Here is a 19,106-nt window from a genome sequence, read left to right on the forward strand (position 1 = left end):
TATGGGTTAGGTTCTGTCTTGACCCACTGAATTCCTGTAGTCTTGTGGGATACACATTGATGCCATGCCCACTTTATAGGAGGAAAGAGCTCAGCAAGGCAAAAGCTTGCTGAGGCTCACGCCGCTCCTCTGGAACATGAATTATTACTATTTTATTAAAGACCAGAGTCAGTTTACCTACCCTGCACTGGTCTCCCAGAGCAGTTGAGTAAAGACTTTAGGAGTGGGGCTGCAGGAATGGCTCAGTCTTTAGAGCTCTTACTGCCTTTCAGAACTCAAAATCGTGCAGCTCAGCCTTCTAGAACTCAGTTCCTGGGATCGGATGCCCTCTTCTGGCTTCAGGATCCATGCATCTGTGTATGCATGTACACATGTGAGCCTGTGTGCGCACGCACACACACACTCAGAAAAAAGACTCAAGTGGCTTTGGGCACCCACCACAGTGGTGGGTGGTTGACTGTTGATGGCATGTCCCTGAATAACCTTGAGATTTAATGGCACTAACTGCTTAAATTAAGCGGGCAGGTCATTGCCTGTCAGAATCAGGGAAGTGGATTAGCCTGGGGGTGGGGTGGGAACAAACCGGTGATCGGCACTGAGCTGGTGGGTTTTGTTGATTTTTCTTTTCTTTTCTTTTCTTTTTTTTTTATAAAAACACAGGGAGGCCACGTCCAAGTCAGATGAGGGGGTGGTGGCCCCAGCCAGCGGAGGCGCTTCCCGGCTTCGTTTCTTCTCTATGAAGAGGACAGTCTCTCAGCAGTCATTTGATGGCATTTCATTGGACAGCGGTGGCCCTGAAGACCGGATCTCAGTGGACAGCGATGGCAGTGACAGCTTTGTGATGCTCTTGGAGTCTGGTATGTGGGAGCATGGTTTTGTGTCCTGAGAGGGCTCTGTGTCTGTTGCTCACACCATCAGGGTGCAGGTGGAGTAGAGGTGGAATAAAACAGGCATTTCCCCTGACCGAGCAAAAGAGAATCCTGTACATCTGTTTTCCTGGCTTTGTCTCCACATTTCCCAGGTTATTCTTATATTTAAATTTTGGGGGTTTTATGGGGATATGTGTGGGGTGTCTCCTGTAATCCATGCTAGTTTTGAAGTCCCTATTCTCCTGCCTCTCACTTGCTGGGATGGCAGGCATCTGCAACCTCTCTCATCTCTTACAGGTTGCTGTTTACTACCTCACGTAAGAAAGGCTTAGTCTTAGGCCCACAACACCGGCTGTCAGTGAAACAAACATTTTCTGTCTGATCCTCGTTTTGCCTGTGATCTTTTATTTTGAAAGATTTTTCTTTTTTTATATTGTTTTTTATTTTTCTATTGATATGCATGCATGATTGTTTTGTTTGTAAGTATACCATGTGCATACCTGCTGCTCTTGGGAGTCAGAAGAGTGTGCTGGGTGCCCTGGCACTAGAGGCAAAGACCATTGCGAGCTGCTGTGTGGGTGCTGGGATTCTTTTTTTTTTTTTTTAAGATTTATTTATTATATATACACTGTAGCTGTCTTCAGACACCAGAAGAGGGCATCAGATCTCATTACAGATGGTTGTGAGCCACCATGTGGTTCCTGGGATTTGAACTCAGGACCTCTGGAAGAGCAGTCAGTGCTCTTAACCGCTGAGCCATCTCTCCAGCCCAGGGGTGCTGGGATTCTAACTTGGGTCTTTTACTAGAGCAGCTAGTGCTCCTAACTCTGAAAAATTTGTCTAGCTCTTGCCTATGTATTTTATTGTTGGAAAACTATGAAGTTTTTTGTCTGTTGATATAGTGATTAACTTAACTTAAAAATATACAATGTACACGGGTGTGTTTTGCCTTCTAGTATGTCTAACGTGTACACTGTCGTGAGGCCATAGGAGTGTTGGATTCCCTAGAACTGAGCCACAAACACGGCAACACACATGACCACTGCATTCCCTTGAACACAGCAGGAAGTGGGGTGGCTCAGAGAGCTACCGCTCTCCATATGCCTGGACTGATTGACATTGCCCCATTGTGCCCCTCTTCTCCATGGCTGTCTGTCTGTCTGTCTGTCTGTCTTTCCTTTCTCTCTTCCTTTTTCTTTCTGTTGCAGTTCAGCTTTTTTTTTTTTTTAAGATTTATTTATTTTATGAATGAGTACACCGTAGCTGTCTTCAGACACACCAGAAGAGGGCATCAGATCCCATTACAGATGGTTGTGAACCACCATGTGGTTACTGGGAATTGAACTCAGGACCTCTGGAAGAGCAGTCAGTGCTCTTAACTGCTGAGCCATCTCTCCAGCCCTTTTTTGGTTTTTTAAGACTAGGTTTCTCTGTGTAGCCTTGGCTGGCCTGAAACTCAGAGAGATCCACCTGCCACTGCATCCCGAGTGCTTCGATAAAAGGGGTGTGCCACACAGCTCAGTTTTTCTCCACATTCTTGACAACATGTGTTCTCTATTTTTGGGGGAGGGGCTGTTGCTGTATCTTTATGGGTATGTGCATGTAAGTACAGGTGCCCTCAGAAGGCAGGAGCTGAAGTCACAGGCAGTTGTTCGTCACTGGGAACAGAGCCAGGTCCTCTGCAAGAGCAGCCAGCGCTGTTAACCACTGAGCCATCTCTTTAGTCTCTGCTTTTGGAGTCAGCACTGTGTAGGCCCTGCTGTCCTCCAGCCCATGATCCTCCCTCGGTCTCCTGTGCCCTTGGATTCCAGGCATAGGCTGCCATATCTGCTTGCCTATCCTTTTATGATTTCTTTATTTTATTTAATGCAGTATAATACACAAGACTCTAGGTTTAATGTGTGTAGTATAGAATTGAATTTCCTTTCATTTCAAGTCCAAATATTGTTGTTTGTATATGTACCAGGCACTGATTATCTGTTCCATATTGTTCTTTGTACGCATATCTATACCACATGCCGATTCTCTGTTGGCCAGAGGACACACAGGTTGCTTCTGTTTAGACTTGTGTTAGGTTTGACCAAGTAGAGTGTTGCACGTTAAAGGAACGACTGTTCTTAAGTCCGTCAGCTCTCTGGTGTGTTTTGTTTGTTTTCAGAGTTGTTCCTGATGTCAGAGATTGAATGTGACTAGATCTTTCTGACTTCTGAATTTAAATCTTTCTTTGTCTTCTTCATGCAGAGTCTGGTCCAGAGTCTGTTCCCCCAGGATCTGTGACAAGCGTCTTGGATGATAGTGGCATTCAGGGGAGCCCTGTTATGGACAGTTGTGGCCAGGGGCTGCCAGAGACCAACAGCTCAGCGTCAGCCAGCGGAGACCTCGTTCTGCACCCGGTCAGCCGCCCTGCTCTCTTTGTGCGGAGGGTAGGTTCTCTGCCAGGTGCAAAGCCTGGGACTTGGAACTAAGAGACTCTCTCACGACAGGTGTCAGTTCTGGTCCTAAAGGTGAAGGAAGTATCACTTGGGATTGAGATTCGTGGTGAGGACCTGGCCGTAGCCTTGCAAGCAGAGGAGCTGGCGCTGCAGCAGCTGGGCACCGTGGGACTCGGGCAGTTTCTACACGGACAGTGCCCAGGTATGTGTGGTGACCATTCCAGATAGTGGGATTTACGTGAGGTGGGAGAACTCATCCAGCACCCAGCCCTGTTCTAGGCCCCGCAGTTCCCTTTTCTCTAGCAGCCACTGGGGAAAGTCTCTGTGAATCTGGTCTTCAGCAGGGGTCCTGGCTTCCCACTCCCTGGGTAGTGTCTGTCCTCATGTCCAGCTTAACATAGACTGGCCCCTCCTTTGCCTTATGGCTGCCAACAAAAGCCTGTTTCTGATGGAAGAGTTTCTGTCGTTCCTGCTCTTTTCTGGTTGTTTATAGACAAGGTCTCGGTCATGCAGTCCATGCTGGCTTGCAGATTAACTGCGCGTCTCAGGCTGGTCTGGAATTCCTGATTGCCCTACCCGGGCCTCCTGGGTTCTTCACTCACTGGAACGCGCCACCACACCATCTCTGCCGTGTTTGAAGTAGAGGTGCTGTGGTCATCCGGTACATCTTGCCTGGTGCGCATGTTCAAGAGTTTCCCTAGCTTTATGTCCCTGAGGTTCTACCCTACGTACGATTCCAGATCACTAGAGTGGGGTGCTTCAGCTTCTCACACAAACTGTTCCCTGGGATAATGTCCGGGTGATCTTTATGGTGTTTGGAGGGATTAGCATGGCCCAGTGACAGATGCCAGTGTCGAGACATCAGAGAAGGAAAAGATGCAGGGTGCAGGACCCTTTCCCTCTCCTCTGCCTCGAGGGCCATCCTAACAAGGAGTCTGAGCTCATGGGCTCCGACTGCCTGGCTTCAGCCTTACCTTTGCTGTCCACAGTGGTGTGACTTTGGGCAAGTCATTCTCTGTGACTCGATTCTCTCCTGTGAGGTGGCGTGGTGTAGGGTCATGAGTACTGGGCTTGGCTGAAGGCCTTACAGTAGTCCTGGGTTAGTAAGTTTTCCTCCGCTCTTTTCCCAAAGGCCCAGGCTTGGAGGAACCCTCAAACCTGAAGACTGACCCCATCAGGCCTGCTGTGGGTCTGCGCTTTGAGGTGGGGCCTGGTGCAGCCGTTCATTCCCCGCTGGCCACACAAAATGGCTTTCTGCGGTTCTTACTTCGGGGCTGTGACCTGGAGCTGTTCACCTCAGTGCTCAGTGGTCTGGGTCCTTTCTTGGAGGATGAGGAGGTCCCTGTGGTAGTCCCTATGCAGATGGAGCTCCTGGACTGCAGTGTTACTCTCAAGGTGAGAGGGACCGTGCTTGCCTGGGCTCCGTAGCTCGGCAGCGGCAGTGTGTGCGCAAGTGAGCAAGTGTGCAGCAGAGAGAGAGAGAGAGAGAAAGAGAGAGAGAGAGAGAGAGAGAGAGAGAGAGACGGCTGGAGTGATGGCTTTGCAGTTCAGAGCACTGGCTGCTCTCACAGAGGACCTGACATTTTTTTTCCCCAGCATCCACAGGGTGACTCACAGCCATCTGTTACTCCAGTTCCAGCGGATCTGACACCTCCTTCTGGTCCCCTCAGGCACCAGACATTCATGTATTGCATATTCATGTATGAATGTAACACATTTATACATATAAAAGAAACCTTGAAAAATAGGGCAGAGAGCACGATTAAGGTGCAAGCCTTACCCTCCACATGTACACACTTGAATGTGCACGTGAGCACATAAGAATTCAGACATGTGCACACACGTTGACACTCAACAAAGCCTAGCTTACCTGTAACCCTAATCTTGACTTTGACATGTGACATAACCATGCCAGGTTCCTAGTTTGTCTTTTCCACCATCTCTAGGATGGGCGTGCCTTAGTGCTCACAAAGTTGTACGGTGAGCTAAAAACATGGGTACACACATTTGCTGCTATGCTTATTGACCTGAGTTTAATTTCTGGGGCTCATATGTTAGAAAGTAAGACCCTATTCCCACAAATCGTTCTCTGACCCCCACATTTGAGCCCTAGACTGCACACCCACACTCAGAGATACATGCATAATAAATAAATTCAAACAAACAAAAGAATGTCAGGAGGATAGACGGCATCACCCTGAGCTGGGTGGGTAAGTCCTTCGTTTCCTTCTCCCCTTCAGGATGACATCCCTCCGATCTACCCAACATCCCCTGGCCCTGTCCCCATCACTTTCTCAATGGAGCGACTTGTGCTGAAGCGGGGTGACGACGGTGTGTTTCACCTTGGTGGTGAGTCAGGCTTCTTGGCTGCTCTGCCTCTTTCTCTGATAAGCACGCAGAAGCTGTCAGCTCCTGCTGGGTGTCTGTCACTGAAATTAGTTACTATTTCTCCAGCTCCTGCTCAGGACAGACCATTGGCTGAAGTACGTGAGAAGCAGCAGCTGTCAAAGGAGCAGGTGCTCCTGGTGCCCATAGGACAGGGCTTGGGACGCCAGGTGAGGACTTAACTAGATAGAAACAATCTCATAAACCTCTGGGGGTTCACAGGGTCTGGAAGAGATGACAGGCTGTACACAGGAGTTGGTGGGGAGCGGCCACTCCTGTTCCTGTCCCTGTAGCTGACGGGCTCCATAGAGGTTCTTTAACCTTCCTGTGCTTCTGTTGCATTATCCCTCTCCAGCCTCCTTATTGGTGGTGCTTCAAGGAGATGCTTCTGCGTTCTCTAATGGTGAACTATTTATCCTCCAGGAGAAAGAACTGCCTGCCCTACAGCAAGAGCTTATGGACACCAAACAAGCACTGGCTATTGCCAACCAGGACAAAGAAAAACTTCTCCAGGAGATCAGGAAATACAACCCTCTCTTTGAGCTTTGACAGCGGCTCAGCCACCTGGGCCACGGAGAGAAGACATCACCAGCAGCAGTGCCACCTAGGACAGGTGCCGCAGAGCCAGTGGCATTGGGAGCACATTTCTCCCTTGTGTGCTTGCTGCTGGCTGCTAGCCTGGGTGGAGGAGCCGGCAGAGCATGGCTGCATCCAGGAACTGGGGGAGCTGGGCCCTGGGCCTGCACCGTCTTGCCGTTCCGTAGCCTTGTAGTCCTCTGCACACTAGAGGAATCTTCTCTACATCATAGAGCAGCCACCTCCTGCTTTCATGGCAGAGTTTGCTTCCTTCGTGGCCTGTGTGAACAGGTGTCACCTGAGTCATACACACAGCCACCAAAGATCCCATGTCCTGGCACTTCCTGTGGCATACCTGAAAGGCCCTTGGCCCGAGTCTTGAAGTAGATCAAGAAATAGCCCACCCTCAGGTGTTGGGGCAGAGGAGGCCTGCCATCAGGGTGACATGGACTTGCCTTGTTTGGAATGGAGCTAGGCGTGTGTCATCTTGGCTGGTGTTCTGAGTCAGGCTTTCCTGCTGAGTTTCTTCGTTGCGTCGCTCTGACTATGAAGTGGTCAGGAAATCCTTCCCTGCGTAAGAATTGGCGTGAGATTTAAGTCAGGACAGTGCTCACCTGAGAGCAGGACAGGGATCCAGTTCCTGTTTTCACAACTGTCCTTTCTGTTCCCGGAGTCCCTGGTCACCTGCTTTCCTAGGACTGCTGCATCTTTCTGCCTGTGCTGACTTAAGCACTGGGTAGTTAGGGAGCTAAATGTGCTTATGTTAGTCTTCGGCTAAGCTAGGCTTAGTTGTGCCCGCTAAGTATGCCGCCTCACTCCCCCATCACTATGGCTTTTAAAGTCATGTGATTTCAACTTAGGTAAAACCAAACCCAGGTTTCTTTCCTTCCTTCTGATGGTCAAAGCTTCCTCTGTGGTGCGCTCTAAGTGCCGTCAGGATAGAAGCACAGCATCCCTGATGCTTTCGTAGGCAGATGGTCCATCTGTTGCGCTGGTGATGCCACTGGAGTTCTAACTGGCTGACGGGATGGGAGCACCATCCCATGTAAAAAGAAACAGTTATGGAAGAGTGAGGTCACATTTGTTCAGACTTGCAGGAGCCAGTTATGTTCTTCACTAATGGAAACCTTAGAACACCACGTTTCAGAGGATTGTGGTTTGTTACACTGAGGAGACACGTTACACATTGCAGGGACATCATCTTCTGGAGACAGTGTTAACAGGTGAAGTTCCCTCATTTCACATTTTTATAAGTGACCTAGAACTTTAAGTGAAGTAATTTACAATAGATGTTCCACAACTTGTAGACAATAAAGAGCAGACGCGAAGAGAGGACAGTACAGGCACAGGGAAGTGGACGCAGGAAGGCCTCGAACAGGCACGTGCGGGGCTGCGGTACAGCTCACAAGTAGAGTATGTGAGTGGCACGTGTGAGGGCCTGTGTGAGACCCTAGGATCACAAGCACCATCACAAAAATAAGGACTGTGTGTATCTAAACAGCTACTAGTACTACTACCAAATACTTCAGAAAGAATCCAGAGCCTTGCTGAGGAAGCAGGGGTCACTGTGATGCTGTGCTCTAAAGCCCGGCGGTGTTCCAGCACCGTGGGAGTGACTTCATCCAGCCCCAGGGCACTTGTATTTGTTTATCTGGGAGATGGAGAAGAGAAGGAAGGTTCAGAGAACGGAGAGCGATGGAGATGAGGGGTGCAGGGGATCGCACAGTCAGGATCAGGGACCCATCTCCAAACATTAGTTCTGGGGCCCTGTCACTGCCTCAAGGAAAAAGAAAGCACTTTTAGCAAAGTCAGAAACTTGAGGGGTTATTGGAGAAGTGGCACCTGTGTTTCTAACATTGGTGAGAGAGAAGGGAGGTCAATAACTAGAACAAATTTTTTCACCTTCACTTGAATTGGCTTAAAATCAAACCCCTCCGTCTTCTGATCACCACATTCCCCACCCCCAGGAAAAGATTTCTGACAAGAACTTGGTGTGCTTTACCCTTGAACTTGCAGTACAGACCTCGTGTGTGTCAAGGATAATGCCTTAATGGCCAGTTGTCAGGTTTTTGAGCTGAGGGAATCTGGGCTGTTCGTCCATGTGCAGGAAGTAGAGCTTTGGCCTTTTGCGTCTTGAAACCATCCCTCAGGAAACACGGTAAGATGATTAGTCTGTGGCGTTTCAATACCGTCTTGTGATTCCGTTCCCTTGTGATTCGCTGGGGGATGAGCAGGAGAGACTTGGCCATAAAGAAACTGGCTGTGTGGCTCTCCAGGGCAATGGTAACAGAAATCGGAGTAGTGCCATGCATTGGGAGTTTAGCTGTGAAGATGCCGTTTGCAACACGAAATAATACCTCAAGACTTCTGGAGGGACCACAACACTGTCCCTCAGCATTCAGCCACTGTACATGGTCCTCAGCTGTGAAACTCTTTACAGCTGTGTCTTCTGTGATTGTCTAACTTTCCTGTTTACATGCATGTGCTGGGAATATGTACTGGTGTGTGTAGACTTAGTCTAATCCGCTTAACTGGGCTGCAGAGATGGCTGTCAATCTCTAACTCATTTTCAGTTTACTGGAATGACTAATGGAGTCTCTGACGGAGCCAACATGGCGTCTCTTTCCCCAAGAGCTGTTTTCAGTTTCATTTTCTGACTTTACTGTGCCATGGACTGCACTCTTCACGTGCTCAGTGCTGAGAGACTAGGACTTGTGAAGTAGAAAGGGTTGATACCACATCTCAACAAACCCTGGAGCCATGTTGGTTTTCCCCTAGGGCCTCCAGAGATTGAGCGCTGCAGAGGTGGTGCGAGGGCTCCCGTTTGATTCCAGACCCCTTTCTTTTATTTTGATGCCTCAACTACTACCTAAGCTAGCCGACTAACATCTGGTTAAAACCATGGCAGCCGGGACTTAACGTTATGAATTCTAGGAGAGGGCAATGCACAGGTCTGGGTGACGAAGGCCTTACAGGTGCCACCACATCCTCTAGTCCATCTCTCCAGCGTAGGTATGGAGACAGTGAGGCCTTACTAAGGGGCCAGGCTGAGATCTCTGAGCTCTCTGTTCTGTTGTTTCTCCCTTATCCTGTATCGTTTATCAAAGTAGACATATCTTCTGTGTTAAGAATTTCCTACTGGAGTTGTTAGTTTACTACTTTCTGGTGAAGAGTTAGCCTGAGTCTTACACACTTTTCATGGAGTGCCCCCACTGAAGCGCCCTCTGCACTGGCTGAGCCAGTGAGTTTCAGTGTAAGCGCCTAAGATCAGTCCAATTATGTGAGTCTGAGCTGTTTCCCTAACTCAGGGTGCTAAAAACAAGACTTGCTCAGGAAAGCTTCAGAAGAGAACAGCTTCCAACCCCTGCTTCCTCTGATACTCAGCAGCACATGGGAAGTGGGCCAGTGGATTGCCAACCACATCAGGTAGCCTTACTACTGCTAATCACTGTCAACACACCCTTCATTCTCCCAGGAAGGTGTGAGAATTGGTATGGTGAACTGAACCTAGGTCAGTATTGGGAAGTTTACTGTTGCAATAGCTAATCAAATCCCAAGTGTACTGGTTCTGTGAACCACCTGAAAAACAAATTAAATGATACTGTTGAACAGTACTGGTCCTCGTGTGTTTATATGAATTGAATCGATAACCTTTTCCATGGCTCTAGCAGTGCTTGCCTAGTGTGCATACAAACTCGTAGACTGCCTGATCCAGTGCTGTGTAAGCCAATCCAATGTTATGGCACACACCCATAATCCTAGTACTGGGGACATAAAGGCAAAAAGTTCAAGTTGTCTTCTTGATTGCATAAATACATGCTTAGAGTGTTTTTGCTCCCCGCCCCAATGCGTGTGAATATGTCCTGTGTCTATACCTATGAAGGCCAGAAAAGGTATTGCATCCTCTAGAACTAGAGTTACAGGAAGTTGTCAATGGCCTGACGCAGGTGCTGGGAACTTGGAATAGTCTCTCCAGGGCCACATACGATGGCCACTGTGTAACTTGAGCCCCCAGGCAGGCTCTTGAGTTCAAGGCCAGCCTGGTTAACATAAGTTAAGCCAAGGCTATATAATGGGACCTTGTCCTAAAACTTTTTTTCTACAAAAAGCCAGTACTAATACTAGCCATAGTGGTGGTCTGTGAGGTTGAGATCAGCTAGGGCCACATAGTGAGACCCTTGAGTCAAAGGACCCCCCACCCCAAAACAAAACAAAACCAAGCTGGCTGGTGGTGGTGTCCCACACCTTTCATCCCATCATCCCAGCACTTGGGGAGGTAGACAGATTTACAAGTTCAAGGCCAGTCTGGTCTACAGAGTGAGTCCTAGGACAGCCAAGGCAACACAGAGAAACCAGGTCTTGAAAAACAAGGGAAAAATGCCAAGTTTTATTGGAAGAACAATGAATTTTGCCTACAACAAAATAACTACCACACAGGTTGGAAAAGTTTAATGATCCTTCACAAAATACACAGGAGAACCTGACATGTTAATGGTGAGAAGCATGTCACTGTATGACTGTCTTTACAGCAGGTGATTCCAAGTTTGTTTCAAAAACCAGAGCAAGAAACAACCTGAATCTTAGCAACTTTAGGCTTCAATGTGAAGTCACTAGAGTTCTCTTGTTTTTCTCTGAAACCATCTCCCTCTCCAGAAGATACTTACGGGCCCTGTATATTTTTCCTTCAAACTAGCCAAGAGTCAGTGAAATTCAACATGCCTCAGGACAGTCCATGACTGAGAGAAGGCAAGTCTGAGTCACACTCCATACCTTGTACGTGTGATAGAAACATTAAAATCAGTATCGTGTGTCCTGGGCGCGCCACCAACAAAGCCTCAGTACAGAAGTCCAACTCAAAAGTCTGGAACAATCTCCATTAGATCTAGAAGAAGGTGATTTTCTTGTGCTTTGAGTTGGGGATTTGCCCCTTGGATTTCAACCTCCGCACGGCCTCCCTCATGTGCTTGGGCTGCAGGGGTGGCACTTCTCCCCATTTCTCACACACATCCAGGGCTGGTGTGGGGAAAGGAAACAATATCATCACATTAAGATTTACTAATCACGACTCCAGTTCTAATTGTCTTTTGTGAAATTTGCTAAAGAGACAAGCTACGTGTTTTTCCTTAAGAGAATGCTATAAGCTGGGTGTGGCGGTGCATGCCGTTAACCCTAGCACTTGGGAGGCAAAGATAGTGGATCTCTTTTGAGTTTGAGGCCAACCTGGTCTACAGAGCAAGTTCTAAAACTTCCAGCCAGGGCTATACAGAGAAACCAGGTCTTGAAAAACACCAGCCCCCCATCCCCCCATCCCCCCAAGAAAGAAAAGAATAAGAAAGGGTGCTATAAAGTATCTCTCACAGCCTTTTGCTATATCCCACAGGAGCTAGAGATTAGCAATGAGAAGCAGCAAGCTTTCGCCTTGACAGGGAAAACTCAAACAGGAATTGCTATCAAGGCATTACTCTTGAAGCAAGGTTGGCTGATAAACAATACAGAACTGTCTTTGTCACCCTGGGATAAGAAGAGGGATTTTCTAGATGGTCAACACCCCCCCCCCCCCCATCAGCTCCACACACCTAGTAATAAAAATAGCCATGCTCTCAAGACAATGCTCCCTACAGCATCTGCGTGTACAACAGCTGGAAACCCCTGCAGCCCTGAAAGACATGCCCTGGTGGAGACATTGTTGAAAATAAGATTTCCACAAGAGCAGCACAGGCCATGACCGACGCTACTCACCTTCTTCTACCACCTCCCCAACAAAAACTTTGGAAATGCCAGACATGGCAATCACAACATTCTGAGACACAGAGGTGCCGGTGATGGACTGGATCAGCTTGGAAGAAAGAGAAAGCTGGTGTCAATATGGTCAACAGCTGGCTGGAGATGTAATGCCAGTAAGTGACGGCTGATAGCCACATGACCTGGGGCTACAGAATGGCTCAGTGTTAAGGGTGCTTGCTGCCCTTCGAGAGGACCAGAGTTCAGTTCCCAGCACTCATATTGGGTGGCTTACAACCACTAACTCCAGTCAAGGGGATCTGACACCCTCTTGTGGCTTTCCTGGGCACCCACATACATGGTATTTACTCAGACACAGCAATTAAAAACAGAGGAAAACAATCCCAAACGTGCAAAAGGTTAACAGTATTGACTTGCTGGAGTTGGCCAGATGGTGAGAGATGATTCTTTCTCCCTCCTAAGCTCACTTCACACACATCCTTACCCTTTTAATGGCTGCCTTAGGGAAAGCTGACCTGCGATACATTTCATAACGGTTCAGCTGCTCCTCAGAAAAAGAAGAGACCAGGATTCTAGACAAGAAATTGAGTAATTAAGACGGTTAATGAGAATGAATACTAAAGTCATAAATCAACAAACACAAGCCTCAGACAAACACTGTTTCAAGCTTTATGCTTGGTGATCTTGAGGAATGGCAACATTTCCACTCCTAAGGGACTTTGGAAAGAGAAAAAGGAAACACAATTTCCTTTCATTAAATACAAAAGCATGCCTGCTCAGGAGGTGGAGGCCACCTTGCTCTTTCTAAGCATCATGAGGAAAAGATACTACTCTATGCTGACCGTACTTCACACTGACAGTAGACACTTATGTTCAAGTCAAGGTTCCTCAGTATTAAGTTTAGAGGGGAATCAAGGGGAGTAATCTTACACTTCTGATCCTCCTGGCTCTACCTTTGATAGAGCGGGACCCCAGATGTGCCAGCACATCTGGCTACTGAATGCTTTGCTGGCAGTCTACAAGCTGAGCCTCAGCCCTAATACTTCTAGTTTAAATTATTGAGTCTATGGACTAAGTCGGCTCCTTCCATCACATGGGTCCTGGGGATTAAACTAGGCCACACCACTAGCCCTGTGCTTCTTTAAAACAAACAAAACGGCATCTGTGAAAATCTGTTTGTGTCTGTGCATGTTTGTGCAGGTGTCCATGGGAACCAGAGGGAAGGCCAGATTCTTGGAACTAGAGTTACAGGCTTCTGTAAGCAGCTGGATATGTGTGCTGGGCCTTACTGGTCCTCTGTCAGCACAAGATGGCTCTCAACCTCTCAACAGTCTCTCTAGCTCCCTTTATTTTTTAATTAATTCTTTTACATAAAAAGATGGTTGAGCCAGTTTTAGAAGACGTACCAGACTTAATAGGAAATTCACAAAAATATCAATGGCTAATCAAGATGGAGAAAAAACAACTCAAAACCTTAAGTATTACCAAGGAACTTGAAATGATGAATTAAAACAAGATTACAGTTTTCATAAATCTAGAAATATGTTGAGAAGCCTATGAAAACACTCATGCCAGTGTTTATACAGCTAGTTAATCATAGAGAGTTGTAGAGATGTTTCCAATGATGGAACACGATGTTCTAAGAAACACAATTTGAGGGGCTGGAGAGATGGCCCAGTGGTTAAGAGCACTGACTGTTCTTCCAGAGGTCCTGAGTTCAAATCCCAGCAACCACATGGTGGCTCACAACCATCTGTAATGGGATCCAGTGCCCTCTTCTGGTGTCTGAAGACAGTGATAGTATATTATTTTATATACATAAAATAAATAAATTAAAAGAATCCTAGCAGGGGTTGATAGAATGACTCACACACAGGTTGAGATGACAATGACATTCACGAGGATGAGGACACTGTTTGCACAAGTATTTCCAGATACAAAAAACCTAAAACACTGACCAAATGTAGTATAAAAAGAAATGATTTGAAAAAGCAACTACTTAATGTCCTTAATGTCTATATTAATTTTGTGTCTGTCAGGAACATGCCAGTTTGGAGGTCAGATCAGCTCCCAGGAACTCATTCCTCTTTCCACATGCTTTCCCAGGACCACACTTGGGCCATTAGGCTCAGTGACAAGCACCTTTACCTGGTATTTTGTTGGCCTGAAACTATATCCAGGCTTAGTGGCTCATACCTTTAGTCTTAGCGCTATGCGGGCTGAGGCAGGAGGATCAGGAGTTGGGGACTAGCTTAAGCCTCATGAACCTTACTCCAAAAGCAAACAAAAAACTGAGTAAAAGTCAGAGTCTGAACTGGGGATGCTAGTGACTCACTGCATCTTTTGAATCTCATCTTCGTCCACCTTCTGCTTCTTCTCCTTCTTGTCCTTGGCGTCTAGTTTCAGCTTTTTGGCTGCAGGAGTAAGTAATGATGAGTCTTCCCTCTCAACTGCTGCTAAATCTGAAGCATCCTGACTCTTGAGCTGGAAAGATGGACAGAAACTCTCATTATGCTTAGTATCAGTACACTTCTCAGGCTTGGGCAAGGTCAGCAAACACCCTCTTCTTTCCAGCCCAGCAGCTTTATCTATACAGTAGCTGTCTGGTTCTAGGCACTGACCATACCATCTTCCTGAAGGAAGATCACACAGTCCACCTGGGAAAGAAAATGAATGATCCAGCTTCCCAGCTCAGCCATAATCACATAGAGGCCCCTTATCTGTTTATCACATTACAGGGAAAATGCAAGGATCTAAACAGCCATTCTCCCTTGGGCCCACCCTTTGGCCTCACTCCATAGAAGATGTCAGTACAGTCTCCTCTGTGTGTGTCTTAAGAGTGCCCTTCAGAACAGTGCTCTGTTCTTCTGATCCCTTCTCTACTGGATCATGAGACCTTTCCCATTACCAGACTAGAAAAGTTTGGGTTTTTTTTGTTTGTTTTGTTTTTTAGTTTTTTGTTTTTGTTTTAAATAATTTGAGACAGAGTCTCTTTACATATCCCTGGCTGTTCTGGAACTCTCTCTGTAGACCAGGCTGCCTTGCATTCAGAGATCCACCTGCCTCTGCCTTCAGAGTACTTTGATTAAAGCTGTGTGCCACCATGCCCAGTTTGGAAACTTTTATTTTCTTTTGTAATTTAAGCCAAGGTCTCATTTTGTAGTCTGCGCTGGTAGCCCAACACTCCCTGGTTTCCAGCTTGTGGAAACCATCTTGCTTCAAGCCTCCTTGCTGCGATCACAGACTTGTACCACTATATTGAGTTTAAACTAAAAACCACAGACAGCTCGAAGGTTAAGAGCATTGGCTGTTCTTGCAGGGTATCTAGGTTCGATCACCAACACCCACATTTCAGCCCACAATTGTTAGCAATTCTAGTTTCAGAGGACACCTACACGGCAAACAAATAGACACAGGAAAAATTCACATAATAAAAGTATGTTTTTAAAAACCCACAAAATTTCAATTATTATGCACATTCATGCATACCGTGTGTGGGTTTACAAGTGGACAACTTTGTGGAAATATTGGGTTCTGAGGATCAAAGTTCATAGCAAGCACCTTTACCTGCTAAATCATTTTGCCTGCCCTAAGCTAAAAAAAAAAAAAAAAAAAAAAAAAATTGAAGATGTTTATTATTTATGTTCCTCTTCACATAAGCATTTAACAGTTTTATTCACAAGATAATACATACTTTGTCCTGATCAACTTACTATAACATCTTAATACATCAAAACTCATTAGCGAGATTTAATGGTTCCTTTAAAATTAAACTTATGTTGGGCAGTGGCGGTGGCACATGCCTTTGATACTAACACTTGGAAATCAGAGGCAAGGGGATCTCTGAGTTCGAGGCTAGCCAGATCTATAGGGTGAGTTCAAAGAGAGCTAGAGTTACCCTGTCTTGGAAAAACAAAAAACAAACAAACAAAAAAAGAAATTCATATTTAAACTCATACAGAAATTTGGAGAGAAGAGAAGGCATTATATTATAACCCTTTCAACTTATTTTCGCTACTGATATTTGCATGTTTCTAACCTTTGTGCTTCCGATTTTTAAATTTATTTGTCCTTAGCCATTTTCTCCCCGTCTTTTCTTGTCTCCTACTCCCTCCCCAACCCTTCCCACAAAGGATCTGGGGTAGAAGCACGTTTCATTTTGTAGCTCAGGCAGTCCTGGAATCCATTCCTTCTACTTCAGCTGCCTGCATGGGACCGAAACAGCACCTCTACCTTCCCGTCACCTCCCCTACCCCTCAAGCTTGCAGACTTACAAAGAGCCGTGGTGAATTCTAGTTCTCCTGGCTTTGGAAGCCAGGAAACAGCCAGAAGCGCAACATGGGTACTCCTGCAGCATCATCCACAAACTTCTACCCACCTCGTTTTCCTCCGCCGCGGCTTCTTTCAAATCTGCGTCTCCATCCCTGTCGGTTTCCTCCGGGATTCCCTCCGTGTCGGCGGCCACCGGAGCCCCAGGGGCAGCCCTCGTCTCCTCTGACTCCCCTGGCTCCCCGCCTTTGTCCGTGGGCGACTCTCCAAGGTTGTCCATCACGATAGGAGTTCAGAGACGACGCCAGGCGAAGGAGCTGGGGGGGATCAGCGAGCTGTGCTGAAGAGCTGGTGTTTAAGGGTCGTCGCGTCGTGATGACGTCATGCCCACGGCTCCCGGGAGGGGTCATTTTCAGAAGCGCGTTACTGGCTCAGGGGATTCAAGCACACTGACTTTGTTTTAATGAGAAAGAAAATATAGAAGTGTAGATTCTCTGCTTTAGCGTTTTCGAAAGAGCGCACATTCGTTTACCGAGAGACTTTTTTTCTTCTCCTTCCTGGGACTGTAATGCCAGTTAATTCTTCTTTAACTCCTTCAGCGCAAAGTCGGTCAGGCTGCTTGTTGCTACTTTGGATTGAGCAACTTCCAGCAGCGACCCAACCTCCTATTTTCCAAAGAACTGAGACCACCGGCTTGTGTCTACCTTGGCTTGGGCTTCCCTTCTGTACCGCAGACACCTGTAGTGCCGACAGAATGTATCCAATGGTTTCATTCCTTAACTATTAGCCACCGTCAGAACAGGACTAGTAACCTGAGAAAAAAACAGAAAAAACAATCGTCCTTTCTCAATTACATTTCCCCCCTCAGTCCACCCATACTAAAAACTGAAACTAGTCCCCCAAATCTGACTTTAAAAATGTTTCTCACGACAACTAAGAGAAAGAAGATCCTACCATTTTTCTGCATAGTAGGATGGAGCGCGAGGATAGTGCCTTTAAAAAAGATTTTAAATTTTTTTTTTTTCATGAGTATGGGTGTTTTGTATCCAAGTCTGGGCTCCGCATGCATTCTTGGAACCCTGGGAGGCCAGAAAAGAGTGTCACGTCCGCTGGAACTGGCCGTTACAGTTACAGACCGCTGTGAGAGTCCAAAAGTGATGGAAATCAAACCTAGATCCTCTGACAGAACAGCCACTGCTCTTAACCACTCCCGTACCTCCCTTTTTTTTTGAGATAGGCACTCATTATGTAGCCTTGGCTAGCCCGTGACTTGCTTTTAAACTCACAGGGATGCTATGGCAAGTACTAAAAGGCCAGGCTAACTGCAGTTGTAAAACTCTCCCGTCTTCCCTCAAGGAGGCACCAGAGGGCGGGATTTTTCAAGCCTGGTTCTAGGTTTCCGCGCCTATTCCGTATTTAGTCTATGCGAGTTGAATGGAATTGAAAACATAGGTACCCATTACCACATTTCTTTGGTTTCTACGGTTCCTGGACCAATGAGCGTATTTCCAGTCCCACGAGATCCCAAACCTTTGGGGAGGGCGAGCACTTCGGGAAGCTCCTATAAGTGTGCGGCCTTCGTTCTCTCCCACCTGTCGAATGGGCGGGCCCGCTGGGCGTGGACCGCGTCTGGGCCAGGCTCCGCTCTGCACGTCCCCGCTCCACTCCGCCATCCTGGGTCACCTGCAAGGCAGCGCGGAGCCCCGCCCACTAGGTGGGCAAGAGGGCGGGGCGCGGGGGCGCGGTGACGCGTGACGCCGGATCCCGGAAGTGACGCGCGCCGGGGGGGAGGGAGGCCAAGGAGGCGGGGGTGGGGGGGTTAGAGGGGGTGGCGTCCCCGGCCGGTTTGAGGGGTGCGTTGCCGGGAGACGGAAAGTTTAGGAGACGGAGCAGGCTCTGCAAGGCTCCGGGTGGGGGTCCGAGGGGTGGCGGTCCTGGGGATGGGGAAGGAGCAGGAGCTGCTGGAGGCGGCCCGCACCGGGCACCTCCCGGCCGTGGAGAAGCTGCTGTCCGGGAAGCGGCTCTCCTCCGGCTTCGGCGGCGGCGGCGGCTCCGGCGGCGGCGGCGGCTCCGGGGGCGGCGGCCTCGGTTCTTCCAGCCACCCGCTCTCCAGTCTGCTGAGGTGAGTGCGCGCGCCGGGGCTCGCAGCCTGGACTGCGCGGGCTCCCCCGGGAGGTCGCGGCTCCGGAGGCGCGCGCGGCGCAGGCCGGGCTCTCCGTCTGGCGTCGCCGCTGCGGAGAATGGGGGGAGTGCCCAGGTGGCAGCCCGCGCCGCATGGCACAGCTCGGCGTCACCCTCGCCCGCCGTGAGGTGCCAGCTGTCGCTTCTCACAAAAGCCACTTCAGAGCAGACCGAATTCGCGGAATCCCTCTCACATCCTGCAGGAACTCCCACGCCGTTGCAGAGCCTCGCGACTCCCCTGGAGCACATTCTCGTTTCCTTCTCTTAGGAACTTAGAACTGTCCACCGGGCCGTGCGGAACCCGGCTTTTGTTTTTTAAAATTGCTTCTGCGTTGATCGCGCACGAGGTGTTCAGTCTCAATTTGTCGTTTCCTTGTTGTCACTCTGACTGGGTTCGACCAAGTGGCATCTGCTCATTTCCCTCTGGGACTTAATCGGAATGAAACCAAGGCTTACTTAGAGAGCTGAGGTGCGTTCAACTTTCTGAGATCTTTTAGACACTTGAATCCTGGCTTCAAGGCTTCGGGAAGGACTGGGGGGTGCCACTCTTTGTAGCTTATCAGGGGGATTGGAATGCTCTGTCAGAGTGCATAAAATGTGTTGGTTCAGCAGCGCTTTCGTAGCTGCTTTCTTTTCCTTCCTTGTTCTTTTG

The 19,106-nt window shown here is 48.1% G+C and overlaps 3 protein-coding genes across 7 annotated transcripts in view; 2 read left to right on the forward strand and 1 right to left on the reverse strand.

Annotated features, from left to right (window-relative positions):
- BLTP3A (bridge-like lipid transfer protein family member 3A) overlaps window positions 1–9,808 on the forward strand; it is a 43,186-nt gene extending 33,378 nt beyond the window's left edge. The window contains exons 15-21 of the mRNA XM_080938235.1: window positions 661–857; window positions 3,111–3,262; window positions 3,353–3,503; window positions 4,434–4,696; window positions 5,542–5,650; window positions 5,756–5,856; window positions 6,110–9,808. Of these exons, the coding sequence (XP_080794361.1) occupies window positions 661–857; window positions 3,111–3,262; window positions 3,353–3,503; window positions 4,434–4,696; window positions 5,542–5,650; window positions 5,756–5,856; window positions 6,110–6,235 (1,099 nt within the window). The 3' untranslated portion in view covers window positions 6,236–9,808. The remainder of the gene's footprint in view (window positions 1–660; window positions 858–3,110; window positions 3,263–3,352; window positions 3,504–4,433; window positions 4,697–5,541; window positions 5,651–5,755; window positions 5,857–6,109) is intronic.
- An 839-nt stretch (window positions 9,809–10,647) lies between these two features.
- TAF11 (TATA-box binding protein associated factor 11) lies at window positions 10,648–17,994 on the reverse strand. 2 transcript variants are annotated; one of them, XM_080938418.1, is made up of 6 exons: window positions 17,866–17,994; window positions 16,383–17,085; window positions 14,340–14,488; window positions 12,489–12,576; window positions 12,002–12,098; window positions 10,648–11,275 (listed from the first exon to the last, which is right to left on the reverse strand). In XM_080938418.1, the coding sequence occupies exons 2-6, from the start codon at window positions 16,551–16,553 to the stop codon at window positions 11,145–11,147; spliced, it is 636 nt and encodes a 211-aa protein (XP_080794544.1). In that variant the 5' UTR covers window positions 16,554–17,085; window positions 17,866–17,994; the 3' UTR covers window positions 10,648–11,144. The 2 variants fall into 2 exon arrangements, with proteins under 2 accessions (XP_080794544.1, XP_080794545.1); XM_080938419.1 differs by lacking the exon at window positions 17,866–17,994 and adding an exon at window positions 17,228–17,335.
- A 219-nt stretch (window positions 17,995–18,213) lies between these two features.
- Window positions 18,214–19,106, forward strand: part of ANKS1A (ankyrin repeat and sterile alpha motif domain containing 1A) — a gene marked incomplete at its 5' end in the record, with an annotated part of 138,199 nt that continues 137,306 nt past the window's right edge. For all 4 annotated transcript variants that reach the window (XM_080938032.1, XM_080938029.1, XM_080938030.1 and 1 more), the window contains one exon: window positions 18,214–18,395. In XM_080938032.1, the coding sequence (XP_080794158.1) occupies window positions 18,214–18,395 (182 nt within the window). The remainder of the gene's footprint in view (window positions 18,396–19,106) is intronic.

This window comes from Micromys minutus, assembly GCF_963924665.1.
Source record: "Micromys minutus genome assembly, chromosome: 25".
Lineage (NCBI taxonomy): Eukaryota > Metazoa > Chordata > Mammalia > Rodentia > Muridae > Micromys > Micromys minutus.

Bases quoted from the DNA above. Each gene is read 5' to 3' on its own strand.
- TAF11 (XM_080938418.1), bottom strand. From the start codon at position 16,553: ATGGACAACCTTGGAGAGTCGCCCACGGACAAAGGCGGGGAGCCAGGG. The intron at 12,577-14,339 runs GTGAGTCACTAG...TTTCTTGTCTAG, and splicing joins GATGAGATTCAAAAGATGCA to AATCCTGGTCTCTTCTTTTT. The intron at 12,099-12,488 runs GTAAGGATGTGT...CTTTCTTCCAAG, and splicing joins CTAAGGCAGCCATTAAAAGG to CTGATCCAGTCCATCACCGG.